The sequence below is a fragment of the Protomyctophum parallelum genome (genome assembly GCF_964188405.1).
Source record: "Protomyctophum parallelum genome assembly, chromosome: 6".
In the NCBI taxonomy this organism is placed as follows: domain Eukaryota; kingdom Metazoa; phylum Chordata; class Actinopteri; order Myctophiformes; family Myctophidae; genus Protomyctophum; species Protomyctophum parallelum.
In genome coordinates this window covers 40,564,088-40,576,684 of record NC_139701.1, presented here as the reverse complement: position 1 = coordinate 40,576,684, position 12,597 = coordinate 40,564,088, and the positions used below count along the sequence as shown (strand labels likewise).

Genomic DNA, 12,597 nt, shown 5'->3' with positions numbered 1-12,597 from the left:
GAGACGTGGGGTGGGGGGGGGGGGGGACTGCAAACTTTATCGAATGATTTGCTTCATCACCAGGACTCCTCTCCATTACATTGTATTTGCTGTACAGTGTATTTAAACTATTAGGAAATTCTTGCTTTTATATTAAATGCAGTACATTGATAAGGTGAGTTTTGTGTGTGAAGCCGAGGACTTTTTACCACTTTCAACTAGGTTGGTTGATTGAATATATAGTTTGCAAAAAGTACGGAGGTACAGTTATACAATGATGCTAAACATGATAACACAAACGTCCTGAGGGCTTGTTTACATTGTGGTCATTTAATCAAGACACAAAGACAAGAAGTACTGGTGACAGTAATAGGTCATGTATTTACTGAAAAACTGTTTGCGGGGTAACTCCTTTTGGCGAGTTAAAAGACTGCAAAGAGATGCGATTTCATGGCGGTTTTGAATCAGGGAGGGTATCCTGGTCCACATAATGGCATTCAGCTTGACGTTTCCTCTATTTGTAACGAGAATGGGCAAGAGGAGATCCGCACTGTTTTAAAAGCTCCCAAAATAATGCATTAATAACAGCGGACAAAGCAACAACATTTGTTTTGGGGCCTTTTGAGGTGCTGTGGTACCATAAGGTGCATGCATAGTTGAAGAAACCTTGTCTGAGGGCTCCTGTTAGGGTCTTCAAAGTAATTTAGCAGTGAGGAGATCCTGTACTTTTTTGAGTAGGGAGGGGAATATACATGCAGCTTTTGTCCCCACACGTCTCAATATCTGCCATTGACAATGAAAGGAGAAATTAGGTCAAATTTTCGCCAAATATGACGTAAATTTAACCAACCAATCACAAATTCAGTTGTTCATGAGATGATGGATAATGATAAGAGCGCCCCTAAATTCACACTGGTGTGATTTTTTTATTACATAATGGTAATTCCATCTTTTTGAGTGGTGCAACCACTCCCTTATGTGTGTGTGTGTGGGTGGCTGGCTGGGTGGGTCTGAGCACGAAAACAGCATGGTTGTTTTTCACCTGTGCGCAACCTAACACACACACATTAACTGTATATATGATGATTTCGAGTGTTACAGTACAGTAGAGGGACCCCCACATGGTAACTGTCATTTCTCAACCGTTTTGGACATGGGTCTCATTTCTCTACTGTTTCAGACGTGGGGCCTGTGAGTCTGGAACTTCCGGGGACCCCCACACGGAGTTGCACCACTCACTTCACAAGGGTGTGATTTTCATGTAATTATGGAAGAAGGTAGGGCCCGCACACCATTATTTTCGTAAATAATTACTTTATTGAATTAACAAACAACAACTTTTCGATCTTGGAGTATACTGACCTGACGAAGATCTATCAAGATCGAAACGTCATTTGTTAATTCAATAAAGTAATTATTTACCAAAAGAATGGTGTACCTCCTTCCATAATTGCCTTATTGACCCTGCATCCACTGAGGTGCGTGTAAATAGGTATGCTCTGATCTTTTCTTGTAATAACATAGTCACCCACTTTAACCGAGAAGCCATCAGCCTTGCTGAGATTACTATTTGATCCAAAGAGAATGGCTGGATTTCCCAGGTGTATAATGATAGTTATCAGCGAGCCAGGTGCAGATTATACCGAGTTCAAAGCTCAGGTCCTTTTCAACATGCAATTTGAGAGCAGCAGGGCTGAGTCATCCGCAAACGGGAACAAATTGCAGTCACAAGATAATTCACTGTCTATTAGCTTCCTCTTCCCAGCACAATGAGCTCCTCTTCTGAGAGTCTGGTTGTGCTTGGCTAGATGCTCAGAGAGACAGCTTGGCTAGATGCTCAGAGAGACAGCTTGGCTAGATGCTCAGAGAGACAGCTTGGCTAGATGCTCAGAGCGACAGACAGGTTGCACCGGTCTTGATCTGTCCAGTGCATAAGCCTACATTTTAAAATAAGTGTTTTTTTTTTTTTTTCAGTGGTCCATAAATACTGAATAGTAAAACACATTACAAATGTGGTCTCTCTACTGCCTCCACCTGGTGCCGGGGTGCCTGATTGAGGGGAAAGGAACTGGTTGGAATAACGTTTTCCTTAGATGCACTGGGCTGTATTTTGCGTGTCTTAAGTACCAGGTGGTACCTGGAGGTGTGATCAATGCCATTTGGCTATTCTGAGTGGCCAAAGAGCATTGACCACGCCTCCAGGTCTTAAGTTAAAGGACCTATAACATAAAATTCAACTTTTTCAATTTATTTTGTGTTTTTTGGGGCTCCCATGTGTTACCCTACTTTGTATATTTCCTCCTTCTTCAGTCTTTAGTTCCAAATTTGTATTTCCACTTTGTTTACAATGTCCACCATTGTTGATTTTCCAAGCTGGCATGGAATGGAAACGAGCCTGGTTTTATCTAGCATCAGTATTATAATGACTCAAATATTAAATAATCTGCATATCAGCACCCCCACCACCTCAGGACATTGTGGTACTGCAGCCAAAACTGCTTTCAAAGTCCATAAAGAAATGACAAGGCCTGGTTATATCAGAGTGGTGATTGAGGCTCAAACCATTAGAAATAACTTTGAGGGACATAGACAATATGATATTAAATATTAAAAGCAGTTTTTAAATGCATCTTATTTGCGCTTTAAGGTACTTAAGACACGCAAAATACAGCCCGGGAAGCTCCCCCTGTCAGGTGATAAGAAGCGGTCTGCTCACTCCTCATGCATTGAAGGAAGCATGAGCTCAGTTCGGGGCTCTCCCCAGGTTGGCAGAGGGAGAGTATAGCGCCCAGGATTACAGTTTAGGCAATTGACACCGGGCGAAAAATGGGTTGCAAATTCGTGGGATAGAAATTTGGAGAGGAAGAAAAAGGTTGTGTAGTGAGGTATAGGCCGATATTTATCTGTGGTTCTCAAACTCTTTGGTGCAGAGGACCTGCAAGTGTAGGCCTATATATATATATTTGGACGCGGACCCCCAGCTGAAAATGTTTTGTGCTATGCAGGGACCCCCAAGAAGAGATGCAAAAAAAGAAATCCACTATAGTGTGAGCTTGTATATCTGCTGTTTTATGAACCCACATTTTGAGAACCACTGCTATGAATGAACCGACATGTATAGCAGCATTTCCTTTCACGCACACACTTTAATCTATCACTTTGAAATTGAGAAAAGTTTGCTTAATAATTAAAAATAATAATAATCATGATTAATTTAATTTGACGTTCTATTTTTTTTATTAGAATAGGACAGTAAAGGAAAGTCTGCCAGGGACACAAGAGAATGATATTTTTATTTTTTTATGTTTGCCATTGACAAAGGAGAAATTAGGTCATATGTCCGTCAAATATGACATAGAGGGATAGACAGGCTGTGGGTTGAGAGATGCAGGGGGGTGACAAAGACATGCATAAGGGCCGTCGGGATCAGGAGTATATATATATATATATATATACACACACACTGTAGCAAAACAAGTTTTTCAGAAAATTATGATTTCGAAGGCCTTTAGTTGCCGTTGGGCAGAAACCTCTTATCTCCATATTCTAACTTTTTTAGAATCTGCAGAACAATTCAATAGGAAGAGCTTTTATTAGCTGCTGTAAAATGAGTTGCCCAGCTTGGGACATAATAAATAAACATGACCTTGACCTTAACAATTCACTTGAGTAAAAGTACACAAGTATTGGCATCAACATTTACATAAAGTAACAAAAGTACTCCTTATGCAGTAGGTCTCATATCAAACATTTTCAAATTTTGTATACAAATATTTTGGAAAAAGCAGATCTAAGATCACACCGTGCCGCTGCGCATTGTGAGCTTGTAGGTCGCCACGATGCATATTGTGAGCTTGTAGATCGGCTATTTTCAAATTGTCAAAGAAAAAAGCAACTAGTAACATAAGGCTGCATGATCACACACACATTTGAATGTTTGTAATTGTTTGGAGGGTCTCTGGCACAAAATGTTTTCAGATGAGGGTCTGTGGCCAAATTAATTTGGGGCTTCTTAAGTTGACTTGAAAAAGTTTGAAAACCATGGTTAAAACAACATTAAGGGAGAAAGCTCAAATAAGCAACAACACTTTAGGAAACAATTAACAACTACTGATATTCACAAGCTACTTCTTGACAGAAAAACAAACCCAATTTTAAGTGACTTATGATAAGCAGACTTGGCAGACATTCCCAAGTCAACACAATGCCTTGCTTATATTCTCTGCTAGGACACTGTATTCAGACATAACCATAACAATATGCACTGGTGCACGCACTCACACACACACACACACACACACACACACACACTTAAAAGGAGACCAATGTTAACAAGAACACAACTATATCAAATCTAATAATTATTTCTGAACCTGGATCATCAGTTGTTTTGTATTATTTTCCAGTGGTGGAAAAAGTTCTCACATGTTCAATATTACAATATAGAAATACTGCATTATAAGTAAAAGTCTGGAATTCAACATTTACTTGACTAAAAGTACAAAAGTATTGGCATCAAAATGTACTTAAAGTGGAGTACAAGTAAAAGTATTGGAAATTGAAACGTAAAGTAGCCTACAAATGCCTCAAAATCGTACTTAAATGTACTTAGTTACTTCAGAGCAGGAGTGGACCTGGACGTAGGAGGGGCCCGGACAGGAGTCTACCCACAGAGCCTATAGTCCCTCCATGTGCCAGATTGATGCGATCGTCCCACATACCCTGCAGTCTTGGCAGAGTAGTTCAGGAGGAACGGATTGTGTGGCCCTGTTCTGTCCCTAATGGGACTGATCGAGGGTATAGCTATACTGGGACGTAAGTCGGGACTTGATCACCCCGGCTGGGTCACCTGAGTGAGGGGTATGATTTGGGAGACCTGAAACCCCCATTGACCTTGGGACAAAACATCACTGAGGATACGTCCCAGATGCATCCATTAGTTATTTAGTGACTCATATAGGATAATAGGAATAGACTACGTGACAACCAGGAATAGTCTGGTTACCACCGGAGAGACGGGTGACAGCCGGAATGTAGACGGCACCCGGGAGCAGTTTGGGTTGGCAATACTCAACTTAAGCTACTGTACAAAGCTACACATTCGCTGTGTAGCTTTGTGTCTTTGTATCTGCATCGGCCAGTGTGAATGCAGCATGAGGATGAGGGCCGGAATCATTGTGTGGCCTATAATTCATGAATGCCAGTATGTTAGTAGAAGGCATGACATTCAGAAGATGCTCTAATGAGGCTATAATTATTAAATTCCCCATGCAGAGGATCAATGGCTGTCTCAGTTGACCTTGAGCATGGGGACACTCAGTGAGCCGACACTGTGTGTGTGTGTGTGTGTGTGTGTGTGTGTGTGTGTGTGTGTGTGTGTGTGTGTGAGTTTGCGCGTGCATGCTACTTAATTAGCTAATGGACCACAAATGGTCCAGGCCAATACAGAGCAGCTGACATTAGGCCTGCACTGATCTGATCCGTTTCACCTCAACAACTCCTGCTTCGTCGTCGATCATCATCATCTGCTGGACAGTAACTAAAGTGCATGTACAGTACTCAAATAAAAGTACTGTACTTAAAGGAGTAGTTCACCCCCCCCCCCCCCCCAAAAAAAACAAAAACAACTGGCTCCCCTTAAGCGATGACGCAGCAGCTCTACTCCGAGTCCCTCTAGGCTCTAGGGTGAACTTCTCACCCTATCTCTAAGGGAGATGCCAGCCACCCGTCTGAGAAATCTCATTTGGGCCGCTTCAGTATCCGCAACCTTATTCTCTCGGTCATGACCCACACATGAACAAAAACTAAAACATATCCATTAAATTCAAGTCTTGATTGTGGTGAGTAATCGTCTCGATAGACAAAACGTCATAGACTAAACTATCCCTTTAACAGTGGCGTGCACAGGTAGACACTAGGGGGTGCTAGAGCACCCCCTGCCCTTTTGGCAATGTGCTCTAAAAAATAAAATATTTTTTTTTTAATTTGTAGTGTGGACCATGGTGACAATCAAATCTTGATAAAAAACGCTTCTACTATATTATTTAGGCCCCCACAATCTAAAGCTATGTTTCTATGTCAGTGGTTCTTCGATAATAAAAAAATAGACCTACAAGCTCGTAGCGCGCCACTCGGTGGCGCGCTATGAGCTTGTAGATCTGCTATTTTTCAATAGCTAAAGCACCAAAATGGGTTCCCGCCCCAAAATGCGCTGCACAAGGTGCCCTTTTTTTCACTTGAGCACCTGCCCCTCTAAATGTCTGTGCACGCCACTGCCCTTTAAGTAACAGTGTCGAGTCAAAATATTTTGAAAATAGCAGATCTACAAGCTCACAAAGCGTCAATCTGCTATTTTCTAATAGCCAAAGTATATAGGTTATGTGTACTTTGCAGTAATATGTTTTCAAATTATTGTAATTTAAAAAACAAATGCAATCTTTTCCTCTTACATGTAGGGGTACTGAAAAATGGACATGTGCCTAATATACTCAAGTAAAGTAAAAGTAATTAATAGATAATAGAGAAAATACATCATAAATACTGAAACCAAATGCATGCACATAGGCCTATGTATTGTAAACTGTTATTTTCCATTTTCCAGCTATTAATTTGCAAAAAATATAAAAATAATAAATATACATAATAAATATAAAACAAGAATCTGGCGACCCCTGAAGTAATTTGGCGACCCCCCAGGTTGAGAAGCCCTGCAGTAGCCTATACTTACCTAGTCAATTTTGGGCGGGAACCCCTTTTGGTGTTTCCATCGATCATGCTCTTTTGAGAGCACACGGACTGACATCCATTCATTTAGGAGTCGGCCACATAATCTCACAGAGTGGTCTGATGAGCTACGGCCGGTCGCTACACTTATAGTATATACTTACTGTGGCCTGGCCATGACAACTACTGAGGCTAAGGAAGATAAACAACACACAACAAGGTCACAGGCATAAATCAGCTCAATCAAATGTTTGTGTGTGTGGGGGGGGGGGGGGGGGGGTGGTACACCTTGGCCTGACCGTGCACATAAATGCAGGATTTACCCAGTTTATCCCATGCGCCAACTGCAATAACACTTACCACTCACTCCACTGCCTGGCATTCCTCCAAGCGGCTGAGGGGAACAACTCTTGCATCAAACTGGGCCCTGTGCCACTGGCAACACCACCAACAGTTTTGTGTGCGCTCTGCACATCTCACCCACTTTTGCATGTGTCTTATACAGTAGACGAATCCGCGGAGGGGTACCCTGGGCGCAGTCATTACTGAGGTATACAGTTAATTTACACCTCAGCACTGATTTGCTACACCTGGCCTACAGGGCAGAGGGCACTGCTTCATGGATTCACACAATTAACACTATAACGTCCACACACATGCTATCATCCTCTCGTTTCTGAACATCTACACTGCAGTATATTAAAAAAGTGCCAATCGGCACAGATCTCCACCAGGGCAGGTCAGGTTGTGGCCTCATGGTGGCGCTATAACAGGCTGTTTAGGAAGATTTGGGCCGGAGGTTCGTGTTCGAGGGATGCAGGTACAATGTTTTTCCATGTGTGCATACATAAGTTGTATACAGATCGATGCAGTTATAGCTAAAAACAGGAATTGGCCTGTTATAGCGCCACCGTGAGGCTGATTTTGAGGAAAAAATTGTGGCATGTCGTCCTCGGCCTAGTGAAAATGTGCGTGTATAATTTAACGGAAATTGCACACTGTGTTTGTGATTTGTGGCCTTTTTTCGAAATGGACGAATCGTGTGAGCTTTGGAAGCCAATCTTAGCCAATCAGGATGGAAGATGGGAAATGGTGGCGCTCCGTGTTGATCACATGACTATGGAGATAGTGTATACCGATTTGCGTGAAATTTGGATAAAATCTGAAGGAGTAATAATAGAAAATGTGTTTTACATATGTCGGCCTCCTGGTGGCGCTATAAAGAGCAGATGTGAAAAATTCCAGGCAAAGGTTTTTCCTTGGCCTCTAGGGAGTTGGCATACAAAGTTATCCACAGATCCGTGCAGTTAGAGGTAAAAACACTTTTCGACCAGTTATAGCGCCACCTTGAGTCTGAGTTGAAATTGTTCATGTGGCATTTCGTCCTGGGCCTAGTGGGAATGTGGGTGCACAATTTCAGGGAAATCACGCGATGTGTTCATGATTTGCAGCATTTTGTTTGAAACTGAGCACTCCTGTGAACTTTGGAAGCCAATCTTAACCAATCAGGATGGAGTGTGAGAAATCTGAAAGACCCGTTTCGTTGAATGGCTCTAGAGAGACTGTGTACCAATTTGCGTGATGTTTGGACAAAATCTGCAGGTGTACTGTGCAAAAACTTGTTTTGCACAAAGGGGCCTCCTGGTGGCGCTATAACAGGCCGTTCTGGAAAGTTTGGGACAGAGGTTCATCGTTGGCATCCAGGGAGTGTGTGTGCAAAATTTGGCATCGACCGGGTTAACGGTGGCCGAGATTAGCTGCTCACGGACACACGGACACACGGACGGACACACACACACACGGACGGACGGACGGACACACGGACGGACGGAGTGCAAAACATACTCTCCCCACATGCCTTCGGCCTGGTGGAGACAATCAGTGTGTGTGCCGCAGCCTCTGCCTCAGCTCACAGCTTCAGAGTATGGGTTCTACGCCGTTCAGACTATGGGTTTTATGGGTAAATCTCCCATTGGCTCAGAGAGGGCAGCCTAGAGACGAGACAGCCAATCATGAAAGTGTCTATACTACGGTCACTGCCAGAGGTAGTAGTGAATGTAGGCCAGGATGCTTTTCAAGCACCTGGCAAAAAGGGGGATGAAGAAAATATAAAACAAACTCCAAAACAGGAGGCCAAAAATAGTTGTCTCTTTCTTTGTATGATTTAGTACAAAAAATAAACAATCTTATATGGTTGTATAATATCGTAAACTCAAGCAAATGCAATCAGTAAACATGATACACTCAATACTAACCCGTTAAAACAGGGACAGCATCTGTGTCATTTTAGATTTTTTGCGTTGGCTATTGAAAAAAAGCAGATCTACAAGCTTGCAACGCGCCGTGCCGTGCTTGCGAGCTTGTACATATGCTATGTGTGTCAGTGTGTGTGTGTGTGTGTAGTGTGTGTGTGTGTGTGTGTGGTGTGCGTGCGTGCGTCCACGGCCACAATTTTGGCACAATTGTTTTAGAAAACTACTGGTTTAGAATAGCCTGGTTCCTGCTTCTCGAAGCTCCAGTCTGATAATCAGGTTAAAATAGTCCATGAGGGGCGGCAGTGGCTCAGCGGTAGAGTGGCCTGGTTGGTGCCTGTTATGGTTTCTGCCATCGGTGTATAAATGTGTGTGCGTGAATGGGTGAATGTAATGCACATCTATGCAAAGTGCTTTGGATAAAAGCTATATACTGTAAATGCACCATTTACCATTTACGTTGTATGAGCCAGAGGCCATCGGGCTATGATTATCAAACGAGTGTATTAAATAGTTTATAGGGTCAATATATAAGTACATTTTTGAAGGCATGGGTAGAATCGGCTTCAGGTCTTAAATGGAATATAGATCGTTTGCGGTAAAATCAGACCTGACTCTGTTTTACCAGTAAAAACACGACATAAAAAGTTTCCTGTTTGGCATCGGCAAAAAGTCTTTGTACATTTGGAGCTGCAACAACAACAGACGATTATTTCAATGAATAGCTGTCATCAGTCCTTATCAAGACCAACATATTGACGTTGTTATCAGCCGTTGTCCGACGTTGCGTTGCCCGACTAACCCTAACCTCAGTCTGAACCGGCCATGGACAGTAAGTAAACACAAAGCCACGTTGTTGTATATAGCGCAGTTACCTCATGTGTTCGCTTTGACGGCAGTCATTTCACTTCTGCGTGTCCTATAGTCGTCTACTCGCGGTAGGCAGTATGTAGGAGATATCCATATTGCCTCCATTGCGTGGTCTGATAAGGAGCATATAGGTGATTATCGGTTGATTACACCCGAAGCAGGTGCAGCAGCAGTAGTCCTGTGTGGCTGCTTGCTGCTGACCGTACCTACGGTCCTGCTGACCGTACCTACGGTCCTGCTGACCGTACCTACGGTCGCCTCCAAACCGTCAACAACCTCCGACTTCTTTCTCTCCCGGACCTGTGCTTTCCTCTTGGCGTGTTTGCGGTGGGCTCTGCGCGGCAGCGCCAGGCCCGCTCCGGGTATGAGCTTATTATTAGCGCCCCCTAGTGCTGGAACAGGAGGAGGAGGAGGAGGAGGAGGGGAGCTGCTCTCCTTCAAGGAGAGCTGCATCATGACGGTGTTGACGGCCACCGCGTGGCAGCAGCGAGGATAGTGCCTGAAGCACTCGAAGGTGTCCTGGCAGCTGCTGTGGTAGGAGGAGGCGGAGCCCACCACCACGCGCACCGCGGCGGCCGCCGTCCGTGAGGGCGTGGCAGAGGAGGCGGAGTCTGTGTGGGCGTGGAGAGGACGCAGGCTGAGCGCCAGGAGGGAGCGCAGGGAGAGACACTGGTCCACACACCTCCTCTGTAATAATAATAATAATAATAACAAAGGTTATGAGACAACTGGATTTGACACTTGATTTGACAATTGATTTGACAATTGAATTGAATTGAATTGAATTGAATTGTGGACATAGACTGTGGACATAGACTGTATAGTCAGTCATGGGCCTGTAGGCCTACCAGTCCAGATTAGAACAATGTTGAAAACAAGGTGGAAGTGGAAGGTTCTGGTGGTGGATGAGGCACACAGATTGAAGAACGAGAACTCACTGTTGCACAGAACGCTGACAGAGGTACTGAACTGAACTCAGCCCACATGAACCCTAGTCACTTTTCATGTCATAGAATGCAGTGCAAAGTGCATTATAGGGCAAAAAAGAGACAAATAAGGCAGAACAGTGAGCACTAATAATTAAGTACTAGTTACTTAATACCAAATTGCAAAAACTAAAAGTAAAAACTAAACCCAATGAGACGTTGAAAACGTATAATAACCATCCAATCACCTGCATGGACAGGAGGTCTTTGCGCACCATGTGACGGAAGTTGGGTTTGAGCAGCAGGTAGACCAGCGGGTTGTAGAGCGTCGACGACTTGGCGAAGACGGCGGGCACCGCGAACGCCATGGGCGGGATGGAGTCCACGCGGCCGAACGCCGCCCACATGGCCACCAGGGCGTAGGGCGTCCACGCCACGAAGAACCCCATGCACACCGCCACGCTCAGCTGAAAGGGGAGAGAGAGACTATGAGTAAGAACCCCATGCACACCGCCACGCTCAGCTGTAAGGGGAGAGAGAGACTATGAGTAAGAACCCGATGCACACCGCCACGCTCAGCTGTAAGGGGAGAGAGAGACTATGAGTAAGAACCCCATGCACACCGCCACGCTCAGCTGGAAGGGGAGAGAGAGACGATGAGTAAGAACCCCATGCACACCGCCACGCTCAGCTGTAAGGGGAGAGAGAGACTATGAGTAAGAACCCCATGCATTTAAGTTGAAGTGACGATTAATTGTCACACAATTGTGTTTTTTACATTAGAAATTGGAGCATTATGAATAGAAATTATATTTAGTTTGGCTTTCTCTGAAGTGAAAATGCACACGGGCTGATGGGATGAGCCACAAACACTTTACCAGATCTCCAAGTGGACTGATGGGATGAGCCACAAACACTTTACCAGATCTCCAAGTGGACTGATGGGATGAGCCACAAACACTTTACCAGATCTCCAAGTGGGCCCTGGTCCAGAACCACTGCACTTACCACACATCTCACATTACACCCGTGCTTGCTGCACTCCATTGGTTGCCCGTCAAACTTCTCTTAATAAAATAACATATAAGGCATTACACGGTCTGGCTCCACTTTCTCCATCTCCAGAGATCTCTCAGGTCCTCCGATAAAGGCCTTCTGTCTATTCCGACAGGCGACAACTAGCCTTAAAACTAAGGGCCGTAGCATTTGCAGTGGTTGCTCCCTCTTTGTGGAACGCCCTGCCCTTTGAGCTAAAAAAATGCAGAGTCTGTCGACGGTTTTAAGAACTTGTTAAAAACGTATTTATTTCGTAAGCACTTTATTTTATGATGTATTTTTACTTTGCTTTCTATTGTTTTTTGATTGTTTCTTGCCCTTGTTTTACCTCGTTGACCACTGTACAGCACTTTGTAACATTGTTTGGAAAGGTGCTCTATAAATAAAATGTACTAACTTACTTACTTAATGGATGCAACTATAGTGGCATGGTGGGCCGTACTTGGCTTGTCTACTGCATCGTGACATCATGGAACCATTATTATTATTATCATTGTTATGTTTTTGTGTGTGTGTCCTTCAGAACAAGCTTGTCTCGCAGGCTTGCTTTGGCTCAATAAGTGTAAGTAATGTACTCATGATTAGATGTCAGCTGTTTCACAGTCATGAATTTTACAATGATTCCATTAAGGGAGCCCTGGAGAGCTGCTATGGCCCCATGAGTTGGACCTGGACCAGCACTTCTTTGTGTCTATAGCGGCAGCCGTCCTCAAAGTGGGGTACGGGGACCCCCAGTCCCAGCAAAAGTAGCAACACGATAATTTTTAACCACTTCATTATAGCAGTGGATT

The 12,597-nt window shown here is 43.9% G+C and overlaps 1 protein-coding gene across 1 annotated transcript in view; it reads right to left on the bottom strand.

Annotated features, from left to right (window-relative positions):
* Window positions 1–9,959: 9,959 nt before the first annotated feature.
* The window catches only part of opn7a (opsin 7, group member a), a gene marked incomplete at both ends in the record, with an annotated part of 22,382 nt that continues 19,744 nt past the window's right edge, over window positions 9,960–12,597 (bottom strand). Inside the window, 2 exons of the mRNA XM_083766722.1 lie at window positions 9,960–10,511; window positions 10,999–11,217. Coding sequence (XP_083622848.1) covers window positions 9,960–10,511; window positions 10,999–11,217 — 771 coding nt within the window. The remainder of the gene's footprint in view (window positions 10,512–10,998; window positions 11,218–12,597) is intronic.